Source organism: Eubalaena glacialis, chromosome 15 (genome assembly GCF_028564815.1).
Source record: "Eubalaena glacialis isolate mEubGla1 chromosome 15, mEubGla1.1.hap2.+ XY, whole genome shotgun sequence".
NCBI classification, from domain to species: Eukaryota; Metazoa; Chordata; class Mammalia; order Artiodactyla; family Balaenidae; genus Eubalaena; species Eubalaena glacialis.
Genome location: NC_083730.1, coordinates 72,489,823 through 72,512,531, shown reverse-complemented (window position 1 = coordinate 72,512,531; position 22,709 = coordinate 72,489,823). Strand labels below are relative to the sequence as shown.

At 35.2% G+C, this 22,709-nt stretch overlaps 1 protein-coding gene across 1 annotated transcript in view; it reads right to left on the bottom strand.

Annotated features, from left to right (window-relative positions):
• HORMAD2 (HORMA domain containing 2) overlaps positions 1 to 22,709 on the bottom strand; it is a 68,728-nt gene that overhangs the window by 28,348 nt on the left and 17,671 nt on the right. The window contains exons 8-10 of the mRNA XM_061170020.1: positions 21,775 to 21,783; positions 20,711 to 20,859; positions 20,278 to 20,531 (exon numbers count right to left, since the gene is read on the bottom strand). Coding sequence (XP_061026003.1) covers positions 20,278 to 20,531; positions 20,711 to 20,859; positions 21,775 to 21,783 — 412 coding nt within the window. The remainder of the gene's footprint in view (positions 1 to 20,277; positions 20,532 to 20,710; positions 20,860 to 21,774; positions 21,784 to 22,709) is intronic.

Sequence of the window (22,709 nt, the reverse complement as noted above, 5' to 3'; positions counted from 1 at the left end):
TCTTTACTACAAGGTCACCCTATCTTGTTTACTGTACTTTTAGTACCTTTACAGTCTTGATATCTGATACAGTAAGTTCTACAACTTTGTTCTTTTTCAAAAGTTCTATGTCTTTTCTAGGTCCTTTGCATTTCCTTTTAAATTTAGAAGCAGCTTATCAATTTCCACAAAAGAGAGGCCTGTGGAGTTTTGACTGGGATTCCACTGAATGTGTAGATCAATTTGGAGAGAAGTGACATCTTAATCATGTCTTCCAATCCATGAACATGGTAGAGCTCTGCATTTATTTTGGTCTTCTCTAATTTATCTCAGCAATGTTTTATAGTTTTAATTGTGTACATTTTGGCAAATGTCTTATTAATTTAGCTTTAAGTATTTCATGAATTTTTATGCCACTGTAAATAGTATTTAAAATTTTCATTTTCCAATTGTTCATTGATAGTATAGAGAAATACAATAGTTTTTTTGTGTATTGACCCTGTATCCTGTGACCTTGCTAATTTCATATATTAATCCTGGTAGTGTCAGGATTTTCTGTGTACACAGTCGTGTCATTTTCAAAGAAATTTAGTTTTACTCCTTCCTTTCCAATCTGTATGCCTTTTATTTTTTATTCTTACTTTAATTCACTGACTAGGACCTCTAGTATAATGTTAAATAGAAGTAGTAAGAGTTGATATCCTATTTTACTCTCTATCTTAGGTACAAAGTGTTTAGTCTTTCACCATTATGTATGATGCTACCTTTAGGTTCTTTGTACATGTCTTTTTTAAAATTGAAGTATAGTTGATTTATGATACTATATTACTTTCAGGTGTACGGCATAGTGATTCAGTATTTTTACAGATTATACTCCATTAAGTGTTATTACAAGATAATGGCTATAATTCCCTGTGCATATAATATATCCTTGTTGCTTATCTATTTTATACATAGCAGTTCGTATCTCTTAATCCCAAATTTGCTCCTCCCCCTTCCCTCTCCCCTTTGGTAACCACTAGTTTGTTTTCTATATCTGTGAGTCTGTTTCTGTTTTGCCTATATATTCATATGTATTTTTTTTTTTTTGGATTTCACATATAAGTGATATCATACAGTATTTGTCTTTTTCAAACTTATTTCACTAAGCATAATATTCTCTAGGTACATCCATGTTGCTGCAAATGGTAGAATTTCATTATTTTCTATGGCTGAGTAATATTCCATCATATATATATACATATGTATGTATATATCTCACATCTTCTTTATCCATTCGTCTGTTGATGGGCACTTGGTTTGCTTCCATATCTTGGCAATTGTAAATAATGCTGCTATGAACATTGGAGTGCATGTATCTTTTTGAATGAGTGTTTTTGTCTTTTCTGAACATACACCCAGGAGAAGAATTGCTGGATCATATGATAGTTCTATTTTTAGTTTTTCAAGGAACCTCCATACAGTTTTCCATAATGGCTGCACCAATTTACGTTCCCACCAACAGTGTACAAGGGTTCTCTTTTCTCCACATCCTCTCCAACATTTGCTATTTGTAGACTTTTTAATGATAATCATTCTGACAGGTGTAAGGTGATATCTCATTGTTGTTTTGATCTGCATTTTTCTAGTAATTAGCAGTGTTGAGCATCTTTTCATGTGCTTGTTGGCCATCTGCATACCATCTTTGGGAAAATGTCTATTCAGTTCCTCTGCCCATTTTTTAGGTCAGGTTGTTTGTTTTTTTGATATTGAGTAGTATGTGCTATTTATATATTTTGTATATTAACCCCTTGCCGGTCATATCATTTGCAAACATTTTCTCCCATTCTGTAGGTTTTCTTTTTGTTTTGTCAATGGTTTCCTTTGCTTTGCAAAAGCTTTTAAGTTTAATTAGGTCCCATTTGTTTATTTTTGCTTTTATCTATTTTGCCTGAGGAGACAGATCTGAAAAAAATATTGCTATAATTTATGTCAAAGAGTGTTCTGCCTATGTTCCCTTCTAGGAATTTTATGGTTTCAGGTCTTACATATAGGTCTTTAATCCATTTTGAGTTTTTGTATATGGTGTGAGGTAACATTCTCAATGTTTTACATGTAGCTGTCCAGTTTTCCCAGCACTAGCTGTTGAAGAGACTCTCTTTTTTAATTATTTATTTATTTAATTATTTATTTAGTTATTTATTTGGCTGTACCGGGTCTTAGTTGCAGCACATGGGATCTGCCTTGTGGCATGAGGAATTTTTAGTTGTGGCATGCAGGATCTTTAGTTGCAGCATGCGGGATTTAGTTCCCTGACCAGGGATGCAGGATCTAGTTCCCTGACCAGGGATCGAACCCGGGCCCCCTGCATTGGGAGTGTGGAGTCTTAACCACTGGACCACCAGGGACGTCCCAGAGAGACCGTCTTTTCTCCATTGTATATTCTTGCTTCCTTTGTCATAGATTAATTGACAAAAGGTGCATGGTGTAAATGTCTTTTATAAGGTTGAGGAAGTTCCCTTCCATTCCTTGTCTTCTAGAAGTTTCTTTTTAAAAAATTACAAATAAATGTTGATTTCATCAAACACTTTTTCTGCATCTATAAAGATGATCATGTGGTTTTTCTCCTTTATTCTGTTAATATGGTGAGTTACATTGATTGATTTTAAAATCGTAAACCAATCTTGCATTTGTGGGATAAACCCCATATAGTCATGATGCATTTTTCTTTCTATATATTGCTGAATTTGATTTGCTAATATTTTGTTAAAGATACTTGCATCTATAGTCAGTCATGAGAGCTATTGGTATTGTTTGGTTCAGAGTTTTCTTTTCTTATAATGTATTTGTCTGGTTTTAGAATCAGATAATGCTGGCTTCATAAAATGAGTTGTGAAGTCTTCAGTATTTTCTTAAAGAGCTTGTTTAAGATCAGCATTATTTCTTTCTTAATTGTTTGAAAGAATTCACCAGTGAAACCATCTAAACTGGAGTTTCCTTTATGTGAAGGGTTTTAGTTACAAATTCAACTCCTTTATACAATATAAGATTATTAAGTTTATCTATTTCTATATGTGTCAGTTTGGTAATCTGTGTCTTTCAAGGAATGTGACTATTTCATCTAAGTTGTCCAATTTATCAGAATACAGTTTTTACAATATTTCTTTATTTTGCTTTTGATATCTGTGAGATTTGTAGCAATATCGATCTCTCATGCCTGTTATTGGAAATTTGTGTCTTCTCTATTTTTTAATCAGTCTAGCTTATAGGTTTATCAATTTTATTGATATTTTCAATATTTTCCAAATTTTTATATATTTCCCAGATATATTGTTATTGATTTCTAATACAGGCATGCCTCATTTTATTGTGCTTTGCAGATATTATGTTTCTTACAAATTGAAGGTTTGTGGCAATGCTGTGTGGAGCAAGTCTGTCAGAGACATTTTTCTAACAGCATTTGCTCACTTCATGTCTCTGTGTCACATTTTGATAATTCTCAAAATATTTCAAATTTTTTCATTATTGTTATATTTGTTATGGTGATCTGTTATCAGTGATTTTTTTTTAAATCACTTTTGTTCTTTTTTTTATAATAATCTTTTATTTATTTATTTTTATATTTATTTTTGGCTGTGTTGGGTCTTCGTTTCTGTGCGAGGGCTTTCTCTAGTTGCGGCAAGTGGGGGCCACTCTTCATCGCGGTGCGCGGGCCTCTTCACTATCGCGGCCTCTCTTGTTGCGGAGCACAGGCTCCAGACGCGCAGGCTCAGTAGTTGTGGCTCACGGGCCTAGCTGCTCCGCGGCATGTGGGATCTTCCCAGACCAGGGCTCGAACCCGTGTCCCCTGCATTAGCAGGCAGATTCCCAACCACTGTGCCACCAGGGAAGCCCTATCAGCGATCTTTTGATTGTTACCATTGTAACTCTTTTGAGGGCACCATGAACTGCACTCATATAAGACAATGAACTTAATCAATAAATGTTTTGTGAGTTCTGGCTGCACCACCGCCTGGCTGTTCCCCATCTCTCTCCCTCTCCTCAGGACTCTCTATTCCCTGAACACAACAATATTGAAATTAGGCCAATTAATAACCCTACAATGGCCTCTAAGTGTTCAAGTGAAAGGAAGAGTTGAATGTCTTTCACTTTAAATCAAAAAGTTTGTTTGTTTTTCTTTTTTAAGATTAAATAAAGGAAGGCATGTCAAAAGCCATACTAGGCCCAAAGCTAGGCCTCTTGTGGCAAACAGTTAGCCAAACTGTGAGAGCAAAGGAAAAATTTTTGAAGGAAATTAAAAATGCTACTCCAATGAACACATGAATGATAAGAAAGCAAAACAGTCTTGCTGATATAGAGAAAGTTTTAGTGGTCTGGAGAGAAGATCAAACCAGCCACAGCATTGCCTTAAACCAAAGCCTAATCCAGAGCAAGGTCCTAATTCTCTTCAATTTTATGAAGGCTTAGAGAGGTGAAGAAGCTGCGGAAGAAAAGTTTGAGGCTAGCAGAGGTTGGTTCATGACGTTTAAGGAAAGAAGCCATCTTCATAACATGAAAGTGGATAAAGCAGCAAGTTCTGATGTAGAAGCTGCAGCAAGTTATCCAGAAGTTCTAGCTAAGATAATTAATGAAGGTAGCTACACTAAATAACAGATTTTCGTGTAAATGAAACAGCCTTATATTGGAAGAAGATGCCATCTAGGACTTTCATAGCTACAGAGGAAACACCAATGCCTGACTTCAAAGCTTCAAAGGACAGGCTGACTCTCTTGTTAGGGGCCAATACTGTTGGTGACTTGAAGTTGAAGCCAGTGTTTACTTACCATTCTGAGAATCCTGGGGCCCTTAAGAATTATTCTAAATCTACTCTGCCTGTGCTCTATAAATGGAATAACAGAGTCTGGATGACAGTATGTCTATTGATAACACTGTTGAGACCTGCTGCTCAGGAAAAAAAAAAATTCCTTTCAAAATATTATTGCTCATTGACAATGTACCTGGTCACTCAAGAGCTCTTATGGAGATGTACAATGAGATTAATGTTGTTTTCATGCCTGCTAATACAACATCCATTCTGCAGCCCACCAACCAAGGACTAATTTTGACTTTCAAGTCTTATTATTTAAGAAATAAATTTCACTACAACAAAGGAAGCAAGAAAATATACAATGGAGAAAAGACAGTCTCTTCAATAAGTGGTTCTGGGAAAACTGGACAGCTACATGTAAAAGAATGAAATTAGAACATTCTCTAACACCATCTACAAAAGTAAACTCAAAATGGATTAAAGACCTAAATGTAAGACTGGATACTATAAAACTCCTAGAGGAAAACAAAGACAGAACACTCTTTGACATAAATCACAGCAATAATTTTTTGGATCTGTCTCCTCAAAGTAAAGGAAATAAAAGCAAAAATAAACAAATGAGGGCTAATTAAACTTAAAAGCTTTTGCACAGCAAAGGAAATCATCGACAAAATGAAAAGACAACCTACAGAATGGGAGAAAATATTTGCAAATGACATGACCGATAAGGGATTAATATCCAACATATATAAACAGCTTACATAACTCAACATCAAAAAAACCAAACAACCCGATTAAAAAATGGGCAGAAGAAATAGGCAATTTTCCAAAGAGGAAATGCAGATGACCAACAGGCACATGAAAAGATGCTCATCAGGGAAATGCAAATCAAAACCACAATGAGATATTACCTCAGACCTGTTAGAAGAGACTCCTGGAGAAATTCAATAGTATGTATTTAATGTATTGTTCAATCTATAACATAAGGAAGTGTAATATATGTGCCAATATGAGCACAAAGGACTTGAGTGGGAACAAAGCTGCATTGGACTAAGAAAATGACTACAGATGGCAGAATAATAATTATGACAATGTATTGCTGGGTGTGTAACATTATAGATGTAATATTTGTAGTAATAATACCACAGAAAAGGGGGAAAGGGAATAGAGCTATATAGGAGTAACACTGCTAAATCTCCCTGGAATTAAACTAGCATAAACCTGAAGCTAATTCTGATGAGTTAAGATGTATATGATAGAGTAACCAATTAAAAAAACAAAAAATTTAGTGAAAAAATGTTTAATTTTAAATGCTTCATTAAAAATATTCACTCAATACAAAAGAAAGCAGTAAAGGAGACTAGAAGAACAAAAAAGACAAACACATAGAAAATGAAAAGTAAAATGGTAGTCATAAATCCTACTTTATCAATAATAACATTAGGGACTTCCCTGGCGGTCCAGTGGTTGAGGCTTCGCCTTCCAGTGTAGGGGGTGCAGGTTCGATCCCTGGTTGGGGAGCTGGGATCCCGTAAGCCTCGCAGCCAAAATACCAAGATGTAAAACAGAAGCAATATTGTAATGAATTCAATAAAGACTTTAAAATAATAATAATAATAACATTAGTGTGAATGGATTAAACAATCCCATCAAAAGGCAGCGATTGTTACTGGAGATAATGAGGGACATTTTATGATGATGAAAGGGCCAATCCATCAAGAAGATAAAATAATTATAAACATATATACACATCTAACAATAGAACACAAAATTACATGAAGCAAAAACTGACAGAAGTGAAGGAAGAAACAGGCAATTCAACAATAACAGTTGGGAACTTCAATACCCCAATTTTAGTAATGAGTAGAACAGCTAGACAGAAGATTAATAAGGAAATAAAAGGACTGAAAAATAGTATAAACTAACTAGACATAACGACATCTATAAAACACTATATCCAATGACAGCAGAATATACATTCTTCCCAAGTGCATGTGGAACATTTCCCAGCAAAGACCATATGTTAAATCATAAAACAAATCTCAAATAAATTTAAAAGGATAAAAATAATTAAAAGTATGTTCTCTGACTAGAGTGGAATAAAGTTAGAAATCAAGAACAGAATAAAATCGAGGAAACACACAAATACATGAAAATTAAACAACACACTCCTAAATAACCAATGTATCGAAAAAGAAATCGAAAGAGAAGTCAGAAAATCATTTGAGATGAATAAAACAGAAGATACAGCAGAACACTGCTAAAACAGCAGTGCTTAGAGGGAATTTAATAGGTGTAAATGCCTATATTAAGAAAGAAGAAAGATCTCAAAGAACCTAAACTTCCTCCTTAAGACAATGGAAAAGTGCAAACTAAATCTAAAACAAGCAGAAGAAAGGTAATACAGACTGTATTGGAAATTTATGAAATGGAGAATACAAAAAACAATAAAGAAAACTGATGAATCCATAAGCTGGTTCTTTGAAAGATCAACAGAATTGACAAACCTGTAGCCAAGAAAACAAGAGAGAAGACTCAAATTACTAGAATCAGAAATAAAACAGCAGGGCTTCCCTGGTGGCACAGTGGTTAAGAATCCGCCTGCCAATGCAGGGGACACGGGTTCGAGCCCTGGTCCAGGAAGATCCCACATGCCTGGAAGCAACTAAGCCCGTGCACCACAACTACTGAGCCTGTGCTCTAGAGCCTGCGAGCCACAACTACTGAGCCCATGTGCCACAACTACTGAAGCCCGTGTGCCTAGAGCCCCTGCTCCGCAACAAGAGACGCCACCGCAATGAGAAGCCCGCGCACCACAATGAAGAGTAGCCCCCCGCTCGCTGCAACTAGAGAAAGCCCACATGCAGCCAAAAATAAATAAATAAAAATACATAAATAAAAAAAAAAAAAAGAAATAAAACAGCAAACATTACTACTGACTTTACAAAAATATAAGAAAGTAGTATAAAGGAGTACTACAACCAGTTATATGTCAATAGAGATAACACAGCTGAAATAATAAATTCCTAGAAAGACACAAACTACTAAAACTGACTCAAGAAGAAATATCAATAGAAAATCTAAATAGATCTATAACAAGTGAAGAGACTGAATTAATAATAAGTTTAAAACTACCCAGAAAGAAAAACCCAGACCCAGCTAACTTATTTTAATTCAAAGAAAAACTAATGCAAACTCTCCACAAACTATAGAAAAGGAGTGAACACTTCCCAACTCATTTTATGAGGCCAATGTTATCCTGATACCAAACCAGACAAAGACATCACAAGAAGAGAAAACTATAGATTAATATCTCTTATATATGTGGACGTAAAAATCCTTAACAAAATTTTAGCAAACTGAATTCAGGAAAAAAATATATATATATTTTATATATATTATTATAATATATTTTATATTATTATTATAATATATTATTTATATATAATAAATATATTATTTATAATATTATAATATATTTAATATATATTATTATAATTTATATATATATATATATATATATATATATATATATATATATATATATATATATATATAATCTCCCATGACCAAATGGGATTTATCCCAGAAATACAAGCTTGGTTTAATATGTAAAAATCAATTAATGTAATACATCATATCAAAATCACTTGATCATCTTAATAGAAAAAAAGCATTTGACAAAATCCAACAGGCTTTCACGATTAAAAAAAAATACACTGAAGAAACTAGGAATAGAAGGAAACTTATTCAACATGTTAGAGGGCACCTACCGAAAAACCATAGTCAATAACATACTTAATGGTGAAACACTGGATGCTTTCCTCCTAAGATCAGGAACAAGACAAGGCTGTCCACTCTCACCGCTTCTATTCAACATTGTAATGGAAGTTCTAGCCAGGGCAATTACAAAAGGAAAAGAAATAAAATGCATCCAGATTGGAAAGGAAGAAGTAAAAGTGTATCTATTTGCAGATGACATGATCTTGTATGTGGAAAATCCTAAAGAATCCACTAAAAAACTATTAGAACTAACAAGTTCAGCAACTGTATTATCTAGGGTTCTGCAGAGAAACAGAACTAACAGGATGTGTGCAACTAACATTGCTGAAAGAAATTAAAGAAAATCTGAATAAATGGATAAATATCCCATGTTCATGGATCAAAACGCTTAATATTATTAAGATGTCATTAATCCCCAAACTGATCTTGAGATTCAGTGCAATCCCTATGTGAATCCTAGCAGACTTCTTTATAGAAATTGATAAGCTGATTCTCAAATTCATATGAAATTGCAAAGAACTCAGAATAACCAAAACAATCCTGAGAAAAAAGAAGGAAGTAGGAGGACTCATACTTGATTCAAAACTTATTACAAAACAATGGTAATCAAGACAGTGTGGTACTGGCATAAGGATAGACACATAGACTAATGGAATAGAATTGAGAGTCCCGAAATAAAACCATCTGTCTATGGTCAACTGATTTTGACAAGAGCACTAGGACCATTTCAGGGAGAAAGAATAGTCTTTTGAACAAATGGTGTTGGAATATCCACATGCAAAAGCATGCTGTCAGATTCTTACCTCACACCATATACTAAAATTGACTCTCAAACTGTATCAAAGATCTAAATGTAAGAGCTAAAACTATAAAACTCCTAGAAGGAAACAAAGGAGTAAATCTTCATGACCTTGGATTTGGCAGAGGATTCTTGGATATCACATACACACATCGCACAAAGCATAAGCAACAAGAGAAAAAATGGATAATTTGGACTTGATCAAAATTAAAAACCATTTGTGCTTCAAAGGACACCATCACAAAAATGAAAAGACAACTCATAGAATGGGAGAAAATATTTCCAAGTCATACATCTGTTAAGAGACTGTACCCAGGAAATATAAAGAATTTTTACACCTCAACAGTTTTTATTGTTGTTTACAAATAACCTAACTTAAAAATGGGCAAAATATCTGAATAAACATTTCTCCATGAAAGATATATAAATGGACAATAAACAATGATATCACTAGTTGCTACAGATATAGAAATCATAACAACGAGATACCAGTTACTTCATACCTACTAGGATGGCTAGAATCAAAAAGTGACATAAGTCTTGTTGTGGATGTGAAGAAAATTAGAACTTGCATACACTGCAGGGGGAAATATAAAATGGTGCAGCCACTTTAGAAGACAGTTTTGGAGTTCTTCAAATGATTAAACAGAGTTAATAGGACCCAGCAATGCCACTCCTAGGTATATACCCAAGAGAATTAAAAATAGGTGTTCCAAAAAACTTGTACATGAACGTTTTTTCATTTTATTGTTGTTGTTGTTGTTGTTGGCATGATGCAGGATCTTAGTTCCCCGACCAGGGATTGAACCCGTGCCCCCTGCAGTGGAAGTACAGAGTCTTAACCACTGGACCGCCAGGGAAGTCCCACATGAATGTTTATAGTAGCATTATTCATAATAGCCAAAAGGTGGAAACAACCTAATTGTCCATCACTGATGAATAGATAAACATGTGGTCTACCCATACAATGGAATATTATTCAGCCATAAAAAGGAATGAAGCACCGATACATGCTACCACATGGGTGAAACTTGAAAACATAATGCTAAGTGAAAGAAGCCAGTCACAAAACACAATATATTGTGTGACTTCACTTATATGAAATATTCAGAATAAGAAAATCTATAGAGACAGAAAATAGATTAATGGTTGCTTAAGACTTGGGGGAGAGACAGAAAGAGGAAATAGGGAGGTGATAGTTAAAGGGTATGGGGTTCCTCTCTGGGGTGATGAAAATGTTCTAAGATTGACTGTGATGATAGTTGCACAACTCTTTGAACATACTAAAAACCATTGAATTGTATACTTTAAGTGGGCAATTTGTATGGTATATGAATTATATCTCAATAAAGCTGTTCAAGAAAAAAATGTTGTATAAATAGAATAATACAGTATGTAGTCTTTTGATTCTGGCTTCTTTCACTTAGCATGATGTATTTGCAACTGATCCATGATGTTGCAGGTACCAGTAGTTTGTTCTTTTTTATTTTAAATTTATCCATTCTCCCATTAAAGAACATCTTGGTTGTTTCCAGTTTGGGGAGATTACAAATAATGTCACTATAAACATTTGTATACATGTTTTTGTGTAAACATAGGTTATCATTGCACTTGGTATAATAGTTGTTTTAAAGTCCTTATCTGCTAATTTTATCATTGCTGGCATTTCTGGGTCTCCTTCTATTGACTAATTTTCCTTGGTTATGGGTCAGTTTTTCTGCTGCTTTACATGTGAATGAATTGTTATCAGATTCTGGACAATAAGAATGTTACTTAGTTGGGTGTTTGGACTTTGTTTTCCTCTAAAAAGTGTTGAATGTTATTTTGGCAGGCAAATAAGCTTGATCCTTTCAAGGCTTGTTTTTAAGCTGTTAGAGTTCAGTTTGGAGGCCTTCACTAAAGGATTGGTTCAGCTTTCATGCTAAGGTGTAACCCTTCTGGAGTCTCTATTGAATGTTCCAGGTGTTCAACAAGGTCTCTCCACATAACTAATCGTTATGTGAATGTCTGTCAGTCTTGTGAGAGTTCTAAGAATCTTTTACAGTTCCCCCAATAGTTTTCTGTGTCCAACCTTGTAGAATTTCAACCCATACCTGAGAAGCTGAATATTCAACAAAAGACTCAAGGGATGCCAGTGATGATCTCTGGAGCTCTTTCTCTCTGTAGATCCCTCCCTTCTGATACTCTGTCCCCAGGCGCTTCAGCTTCCTCAAACTCCAGTCTATTTCTTCAACCCAGCAAGATGCCATGCTCTGCTTGGGTTCCCCCTTCCTGAACAGGTGGTCCAGAAAGGACCCCCTGACGGAAGGTGCAGTTTTAAGGCTCATCTTGTTTTTCTTCTCTCAGGGATCACAGTTTTGCCCTTCCTGTTATCTAATGTATGAAAACAGTTGCTTCATATATTTTACCCAGTTTCCTAATTTTTTATAACAGGAGAGCAAGTCTGTTACATTATTCCTTCATGAATAAAAGTAGAATTTAATCATTCTATAGGATTTTTGCTCTCTTGTGGGATTTTTAACATTCTCTCCTACATGAATGAATGTAAGGTTTAATGGACTGAGGATGAGCTTTGGAGCCAGAGAGACCTAGGTTCTCTGATACCGACTGATGCTTTCTAGTTGGGCAACCTTGAATATACTACTTAATGTCTATGAACTTCTGTTTCTTCAGCTATAAAATGTTATGCAAAGTTGTTGGGATCAATTGAAGCCATGTGTATATAAAGCCCTTTGTAGGCACTTAATAAATGCTGATTATTATTATTTATATAACAGCTACTTGTTCCATTTCTCCTGAGCGATTCTGAATCAGGGATTTGACGTGTTTATCTTTGTGTCTACTACCTTTGTACAGTGAGTCAAGCATGATAGGCTTCAATATAAATTTGCTGACTGAATAAATATTGATAACTTATGGTTGATTAGAATATTTTAGAATATTATTTTAAACTTTCTTCACAATGAGCTAAGTGTAGACTTGTTTTAATGTCAGACCAGTGCCATTAGCTATAAGGTTTCTGTTTGTTCTGAATTTGGTTATCAAAGCAGGAGGAGCCCTCCATCATACAGGAAGAAGCAAATTTGAGGTGGTGGCTCCATAGAGGATATATATATACTTCTGTTTCTAGCTCCTCTTTATCACTGTCTGAAGGACTGATCTGAAGTCTTAAATCTCAATTTTGAGATCCTAATATAAATACCAAAAGAATTACTCTCCTTACAATGCCTGGGTTTGTTACAAACCATAATCTCATCTGTTTACCAACAGGCAATGTAACTTCAAATGGAAAACTAGCAGCACATATAACAAGTATTAGGAAAAGTTGGCCAACTGTATATAGTTCTATATAATTAAGTAACATTATCATTATATTTTTTCCAATACGTAATTGACTAAATCTCAATAAAGTCTTTATTTTTTAAAAAACTCTAAATACGGCCTAATATTACACTGGTTTTAGTATAATGATAACATTGTATTATTTCAGATTATTACAGGCATTTTTTTTAAACCAAAAAGAACATTCTCAGTCTTACTCCTTTTTTAAAAAAACAAAACTTACTTCTTTTAATGCTAGGGTTTAATAATAGTAACATCCAAAGTGTTATTACCTAAGATTACTCACTATGCTTTTCTTCTGTTGTAATATATATATATCAATATACTCTTTTTTTCTTTATGTAAATGAAACATACACAGATCATCAGAGTGGCTCTTCCCACTCACAAAAGAAGGAAATAATTCTCTGATATGTTATAGAGTGATTCATTTAAAAAAAGAGATGACTTATATGACTGATGGAAAAGTCAACCAACTTTCATTCCTCTTTTCATGGTTAACAGAGGATAACAATTATATTCTGTAATGCAGAACAGAAAAATTAATTGAAAAAAATTTCCTATTTGACAAAAAGAAACTTTGTGAAAAGGACTATAGCCCCATGATAAAGAGAGAATGATGTGTGGTTTTTAAGTCTGAATATTTTCTGTAGATAATGTGCTGCTTCCAACGTTTTCAATAATCAACTCTATTTCCAAGAATCTAAGATATTCTTGCCAACACTACATTGTATCAAACAAGGCATATATGCTTCAAGAGATGTAATACTATGAAAATCATCAGACTATACCTCAAAAATGCAAAACTTCAGTTCAGAGTTTAGTGGGAGAAAATAGATTCTGAATGAGAAGGCTCTTGTTTTAATCCACTGACTAGAATACAAAGCAATTCTAAGGAATTGCAGAAAATATCTTTCTAGTCCACACTTAAATGGTACCATTTACTTTGGAACCAATGTACTTTACATTCTGATTTCTCAAAAACAAATCATTTACACTTTAATCAAATGTGTTAGCACAAAAGGTAAGAAATGGCCTTCACACAGGGAAAAAAATGGCCTTCACACAGGGAAAAAAATGCATATATTGTTATAATATATGTATTATTTTGTGGAATTCATCAAAAAGAAAAAGCAACACTTTCTGAGGGTACAAAAACTCATAAAAAGCTCAGAAAATTAGAAAATTACAGCCTATGGATCCCCACTTAAAAACTGATAAAAATACGAATTCCCAAAGAGCTGTAATGGCTTAATAAACTAGGACCATCAGTCTCTACAATAGACATGTGCAACATTAGCCCTCCACCTTTTTATAGCTGTCTGGATGTATCAGTAATTACTAGTCCTTTAAGGAGCCTGGGTTAACTACCTCTATTAGAAAGAAGTACTTTTCCCTCAGCATTTAAACTTAGCATAAAATTTAAATAAGATTCTACAACCAATTCCAGAACATGTGGTTATTGTCACCACATAGGTGAGTTCTTTAAAGAAGCCTGTCCAAGAGTCTCTCTCTAGTGTATATGTCTATTGCTATCCGTCCAGCTGACTGAAACAGAGAAAACAGGTCCAACTTCACAGAGTACTGTGAGGTGCCACTGTGTTTGTGTGTCCTTACTACCTAAGGCCTTAAGCTTAAACCACCCCTACAAGGAAGGAAGACCTGTCCTGAAGGTGTCGCAGAGGTAGATAAAATAAGGACACATTTGGGACAGGGTTTTTCAGACAGTTCTACATAACCCTGTTTTGTCCTGGGATTCCTTGGTCTCTTTACTTGGGTTCTGTGTCCTATTTTCCAAGTGGAGTTAGGTTTTAAGAGTTCTTATCATCTAAGAAATTTTAAATTTCAAGTTTATCTCCTTTAATCATTTCTGAATCCACTGCCAAACTATGATCTCAGTTTTACATTGTTCTTCAGATCTTAAGGATCACACCAGAAAATGAAGAGTATAAATACTGAATAATTTCAACTACTGGTAGAAATCTTTTATATTTGTCTTTCTGTGACTGAGATAAGAAATAACCTGAAAAAGAAAATTGTATTAAAATATTTTTTTCAATCTTACAATAACCTCACAAGATGATTATGTTAAATTACTTCTTTACTATGGATCACTGGTGAAAAAGCAGTATAAGCTGTTTGATCAAGATTTTGTAAACTTTATATTTTAATAGAAAAATTGTATGATTTAAAAAAGCTTTTAAAAATCTTTGAGTTAAAGTTAACGAAAAGTAGAGATTTCAGCAAAGCCAGGTAGGATACAGGGAAAGATGTGGAAGGTTCAGAATTGGAATTCCAAATCATAGAGACAGAAGTTCTGATGCTACTACACTGTACTTTCCAACTTGCCTGGAATGTCCTCTGCCTTAATCTCTGCCAATCAAACTGATGCATCCATAAAATCAACTCAATGAAACCTTCCTACACAGTGCCAGTTTACCTTTATTTCTGTATCCTAAGAGCACAGGCTTTGGAGTCCAACTGCCTTGATTTGAATTCTGGCCCTGCTACTTATTCACTGTATCTGTAGCCTTGGGCTAATTTCTCTAAGTCTCAGTTTTCTCCTTTGTAAAATCAGGATAATAATAGAATCTACCTCATAAAATAGCTGGGAAGATTTAAAGTGATAATACACGTGAAGCCCTGAGTACCATGCTCAGTATTGTTAGTTAATATTATTTCTATCATTCATATACTCTCTAGTATTATTTTTCTTTATATCATGTAGATATTGTCTCTTCAGCTAGAGTTCTCAAATGTAGAAACTATATTTTATATGTCTTAATTTTCCTCACAGTGCTTAGTAGGGCATTATGCTCTTAATAGGAATTCAAAATATAACCCAGGGAATCTTAGCATGGAAGGGACCTCAGAGGTCAGTCTAGTTCAACCTTCCCCCTAAATCATGATTTTCTCTTGCAACACCCTAGAGACAATCATCTATACTCTATCTTGAACATAGTATATACCTGTACTTGAACACAGCTGTTGACAAAACATTCACCCTTCTCAAGACAGTCAGTTTTATCAAGTAGTTGTCATTTTTAGAAAATCCATCCTGAGGAGGTAGAGAAGCTGGAAGCTTCTGGAAAATGATAATACTCATTTGAGAGCTATACAAATTTTCAGGCTCTGTAAATTTCACTCCTGATACTATACCCTTAGAAAATAAGGGAAAATTCTGCCATACATACAAAGGTATTTATTACAACACCATTTATAATAGTAAAATCAGGAATTAACTTAAATGTTTAATGTAGGAAAATGGTATAATACCTAAATGGAAAAAAAAGTTCATTAAAATTAAAAATATGAAGAGTAAGGTGGGACATAGTTATAAAATTAATATTAAGTATAAAATTATCAATAAAACAAATTTATATTTATACCATGATTAAAATCATGTATAAATATGTATATCTGTGGAAAATGACTAGATGGGATGGAACATATAAAAATGAAAACAGGGACTTCCCTGGCAGTCCAGTGGTTAAGACTCTGTGCTTCCACTGCAGGCGGCACAGATTTGATCCCTGGTTGGGGAACTAAGATCCCACATGCCGTGGTGTGGCCAAAAAAAAAAAAAAAAAAAAAGGAAAGAAAACAGTACTGATGGGATGGGATGGTAGGACAGCTGGAAGATTTGCACTGCTTTTTAAATTACTTTAATATCATTATGCTATTGCTTTAAAATTTTTTAAGAGAAAGTTCTTCCTTCTCTTGAGCCAAAATCAACCTCTGCACACCTCACCCAGCCAATGTAATTTTCATTTTCTGGCTCTCATTCTGACCTTTGAAATTACACAAAATAAATCAACTTGAAATATTTGAAAATGATCATCATAGTTTTAGTACCCTCACTCTCTGGCACTCTGGAAGACAAATTAGAGGGGCAATGCTGACATCAGGGAGACTCAGTTAGGAGGCTCAGCTGTCCTTCACCAAGAAAGCAATGATGACAGCCTGAATCAGTACAATGGCAATAGGGCCAGACTGGAGAAGTATTTCAGATACAAAACAGACGGAAATGGTAACCAAAAGGCTGTGAAAAGTGAGAAGAAAATAGGAGTTGAACACATTTCTGGTCAGGCTGCTTGGTAAAGTTTTAATGAAATACAAAGATAAGGAACCTGGGAGGAAGAAGAACGTGTTTGGTAAGAAGTTGAAATTCCATTTGATACTGAATTTGAGGTACTCGTAGAATATATATGTCTATATATTGATGGAGAGATCAGTTTGGAATAAGGGAGACAAAACCAAACCAGAGAAATAGAGGAAGGCAAAGATAAAAACAAAACATGAGCAAAATAGAAAAACAAAGCAACAGAAGAGATCAGCACAACTAAAAGATGACTTTGAAAAGAGTAATAAAAAATACTTGGACTTCCCTGGTGGTGCAGTGGTTAAGAATCCGCCTGCCAATGCAGGGGACACGGGTTCGAGCCCTGGGCCGGGAAGATCCCACATGCCACAGAGCAACTAAGCCCGTGCGCCACAACTACTGAGCCTGCGCTCTGGAGCCCACGAGCCACAACTACTGAGCCCATGTGCCACAACTACTAAAGCCCGTGAGCCTAGAGCCCGTGCTCCGCAACAAGAGAAGCCACCGCAATGAGAAGCCCGCACACCGCAATGAAGAGTAGCCCCTGCTCGCCGCAATTAGAGAAAGCCCGCGCGCAGCAACTAAGACCCAACGCAGCCAAAAATAAAAAATAAATAAAATAAAATAAATTTATTAAAAAAAAAAATACTGATTTGGGGCCAATCTAACCAAGAAAAACAAATGGGGCACAAATAAATACCAGATATAAAAACAGGGAAATAACTACAGAAGCAGAAGCAATTTTTAAAATTATGAGACCTCCATGAATAACGTCATACCAAAATATATAAATACTTGAAGATAGGGGAGAGAAAGGTCAGTTATTTATATTTTTGGTATGATGTTATTCATGGAGGTATCTTATAATTTTAAAAATCACTTCTGTTTCTGCAGCTATTTCTCCTTGTTAGAGAAAAACATAGAGTACATCTCTGTAAATTTTAGAGCGGATAAAATTTTTTAAATAAAAACTGCTAAAGATAGCCGAAAAGATTGATAAGTTGAACTATATTAAAATTAATATTCTGTTCATCACAATACACCGTTAAGAGAGTAAAAAGGCAAGTTAGAAAGTTGAGATATTCACGATATATGTACCTGACAAAGGACTTATATGTGGAATATATATTCAGAACTCCTACAAATCCATAAGAATGAAAGACAAACCCAATAGAACCCAATAGAAAAATGACAAATGACTTGAAAAGACATTTCACAAAAGAGGACATCCAACATGGCCAATAAACATGTGAAAAGGTGCTCATCTTCATTAGTCATCAGGAAACTGCAAATTAAAACCACAATGACCTACCACTACACACCCACCAGAATGGCTAAAATTAAAAAGATGGAAAATGCCAACAGTTGGTGAGGATGTGGAGCAACCAAAACTTGCTGATGGAAGTGTAAATTGGCACAAGCACTTTGGAAATTGTTTTGTAGTATCTATTAAAGCTAAATGTACTCATATCCTGTGACCCAGCAATTCTACTCCTAGTAAATCTATTCCCTCCAGAAATGTGTATATATTTCACTAAAAAACATGTTCGAAATGTTCAAAGCAGTGAAAAAATGTTTCATACTCCATGATTCCACATCTATAAAATGAAAAACAAGAGAAACTAATCTATGCTAATAGAAGCCAGGATAGAGATACTCCTGTTGAGTAGAACAGTGACTGCAAAGTAAGACTGAGTTTTCTCAGGGTGCTGGTAGTATTTTGTTTCTTGATCTGGGTGCTGATTTCACATGTGTATTCAGTAGGGCTGGAATGGAGTGAGGCAAACAAGATACCTAGGAAGTAATATTTAAGGTGGTACTCACTCTTACCTTGTTTGCCTCACTCTCATCCCAGCCCTGGTGTTCAGTTTGTGAATATTTATTGAGCTGTATCACTATGATATATGTATTTTTCTGTATGTATATTACACTTGGATTTTAAAATGTAAAAGGGGTCTGGTCTACCTTACCCCACAAATAAAAATAAACTCCAAGTGGAATAAAAATGTAAAAAGAAAAACCTTAAAATTTTTATAACAAAATAGAGGAGAATATTAAAAATGAACTCAGATAAGGAAGAATTTCTTAATATCCAAAAGCACATATTAGAGGAAAAGAGTTGACTACATTAAAATTAAGAACTTCTCTTTAGCAAAAAACATCTTAAAGAAAGTGAAGAGACAAGCCACAAACCTGAAAAAAAATTGCAACATAAATAATGAAAAATAATTATTATTCAGAACATATTTTTAAATCAATGAGGAAAAGATAAATAATCCAATAGAAAAATGCATGAAAGACTTGAACAGTTACTTTATACATAAGAAAACCAGAACAGTCAATATACATGAAAAGATGCTTAAACTCACTAATAATCAGGGAAATGCAAATCAAAATCAAATCATGAAGCATTACCATTTACATCCAGGAGTTAGGCAGAAAACATAAACTTGGGTAAAATTAAGTATTGACAAGGGGACTTCCCTGGTGGCGCAGTGGTTAAGAATCTGCCTGACAATGCAGGGGACACGGGTTCGAGCCCTGGTCCGGGAAGATCCCACATGCCGCGGAGCAACTAAGCCCATGCGCCACAACTACTAAGCCCGAGCTCTAGAGCTTGCAAGCCACAACTACTGAACCCGCGTGTCTATAGCCTGTGCTCCACAACAAGAGAAGCCACCGCAATGAGAAGCCCGCGCACCAGCAAAGAGTAGCCCCGCTCGCTGCAACTAGAGAAAGCCCGCGTGCAGCAACGAAGATCCAGTGCAGCCGTAAATAAATAAATAAATAAAAGTTGAAGTATTACTTAAAAAAAAAAAGTATTGACAGTAATGTAGAGCACTCCCTCCACTGTTGGTGGAGCATAAACTGGTACAACCATTTTGGAGAACAGTTTTTCATTACCTAATAAAGTTGAAAATGTGCAAGCCCTAGGACTCTTTGGTATATTCCCTGGAGACACTCTTGCATATGTGTACGAGGAAGTGTATACATGAATGTTTATAACAATTGCAGAGGAAGAAAGAATGTCTGTCAAGAGTAGAATAATCTACAGCAGTGAAAATGAATGCACTCTGACTTAGGTTTATCCATAACACTTTTCTACCCCAGTAATCAAGAACTTACTTATACTTGCAGTGAGTATGAATAAACACCTATAATATTTTTAAATATGTTTAACATGCTCTTATAAGTTATAGAAAATCCCAAATTTCCTAAATTCATGGGTACCTTTTATAAAAAAGAAGTATATTAGAAAGTCTTTTTTTCTCCTAGCCATGGACCACTTCATCTAACAGTATATTTCCTTCTTGAAGATAGTGCTTTTTTAGAATAAAGACTCGAGGTTAGGGGCTAGTTTTGTTTCAGTTTTTACACCCGGCACACTCCATTGGATCCTGTTACTATGATATGACCTGTGTATGAACTGAAAAATGTCAACTGGGTTTAACTGAAGCAATGGAGGGTCGCTACAGCTTTGCCTTACGTGATTGTTGCATTCCTCTTCCTCTTCATCACAGTCTAGACCCTGATGGGCGATCTCTGTAGTGCTGCTCTCCTGAAAGAGACTGTTCTCCAAATCAGACACTCTGGTGGCCTCGGTTGTGACTTTTACTTTCATGCTATGAAAGCCAGTGGAGACCAATCCCACTTGCACGTTTACAGGCTCCCCGTCGAACAGCAGGAAGTGTGAGTTTACCCCTTCTTTAAAACCAGGGGGATGGTAATCATGTGGGGTCACTGCAAAATGAAAAGGGCAGAAAACCAAGAAAACTGTTGAGTTTCAGGAGAACAAGTCAGCGTAATCTTTCATGTGTAACAACAGACATCTCTTTCAAATGCTTGCCAAAATCCTTCTATTTATCCAAAATATTTACTTCAGCACTGAAGAAGGAATTTGACTAGAGGTCTCCACCTACCTGCATTATAGTAGTGGAGCTTCATAGTAAGTATAACATCATTAGGAAGGGGTCCAAGGTTCTGCATCAGTATATACAATTTACGCATCAGTAGAGCACTGGCTTTCTTAATATCTTCACTGTTTGTCCCACTTTCGAAGGCTGTGCTACTGCTATAACCACATAGAAAAACAGCATACTTTTCAATCACATATAATATTGAAAATCTATTTTAAAAAGAACAAAACTTTTTACTATATGATCAGATAAATATAAACTAAACTCAGGACACTCTTGAGACTATTTTAGAATGTAAATTAGACGAGTTATTGTACTTTTTGCAATGTATATACAAAGGATTTCTTAAGTAGCAAGTTCCCTTAACACATTTTAAATGTGACCTGATTTTTAAAAAATCTGATTTACAAATAACTGCATACTATAATAGTGAGAACAATGGACTTGACATTTAATATTGGCTCTGCTGCTAACTGGCTGAATGACCCTGGTCAAGTCACTTAGACACTCTATGTCAGTTAGCTCCTATGTGAGATAAGCTTACACACATTTCTATACCTCTCCAAGTTAAATCAATCATCAGCTCTGGGCCTTTGTACCGTCTGGTTATCTCTCAGAGGCATCCCCTTCTCACTTACATGGATTATGACAATGACTGACTATTCTTCCTGCTTTTCTTCTTGTCCACACTGCAAAACATTCTCCACACTACTACCAAAATAATATTCCTAATAGGAAAATCCACTCATGTCATTCTCTTGCTTAAGTTTCTTCTATTATATCCATCACCTTTCAATCAAATTTGAGAACAGTGTGTGTACAATGCCTTTCACAACCAACCACACACTCACCTCCACCTTCATCTGCAACTACTACCCAGTTCCTTCTTACTCCTGTGCATTTGTATGTGCTGTTCACTTTGCTTGTACTGTGCTTTTCCCACTTCTTTTCCTGACTCTACTGAATTTAGCCTTTAATACCTATCTCATGTGTCATCTCTTCAGGGAGGTCTTCCCTGGTAATCCCTATACCTCACCCCTGTTTGTAACTGTATGTCCCCTCTAGACTATGAGTGGCTATATTTTTCATCTCCACTGTACTAAGTTTAGTGCCCAACTATATTAAGTACTCAATAAACATTTGTTGTATTAATGAATGAATGGACAAGTTGGACTAAATCACCTTCCAACTCTAAACGTTTTTTATTTCTCTCCAAAATTTTTACCCCAATTAGTCTCACATTTGAGTAGTTTCCGAGAAGGACTATGAGTGCAATATATTTTTACAATACCTTTCTCAATACTGAAAAATAATCCTTAGTAATTGAACTACTAGAGATAGTGTGAATTCATAAAACAAACATTAAGGAAACACATTTGCTCCTTTTTCAGTTTTGAAAAACTTAAAGTTTTGTCTACCAGGATTTAACCAATTTGAAATAGGTAATGAGAGGGAGGGGCTATAGCCATGTAGCACATGGGATCCTTCAGTGTATACCATATTCATAAAATCATACTCATGTAAAATCATTTTCAAGAGTCCCTTGTACTCTTTTAAAAGGAAAATTTTCTTTACTATAGAAGAGGTGATAAGGTAATTTTGTATGAACAATCACTTGAACAAATGCCCACCTTTGGTCACGTATGCATTACCTTCTCTTCCCCTTAGTAGCAGAAAGATTTGGCCATTTCTTCTTTTTTCTTTTTTAAAATATTTATTTATTTATTTGGCTGTGCCGGGCCTTAGTTGCGGCACGCGGGATCTTCGTTGCGGCATGAGAGAACTTTTAGTTGCGGCATGTGGGATCTAGTTCCCTGACCAGGGATCGAACCCGGTCCCCCTGCATTGGGAGCACGGAGTCTTAACCACTGGACCACCAGGGAAGTCCCAGATTCGGCCATTTCTGTTTTACTGTTCACCTCTAGACATATGTGCCTTCGTAACAAAAGAGATTAATCTGCTTGTCAGTTGTACTTATGTTTGAATTTTAGAGAGTAAAAGA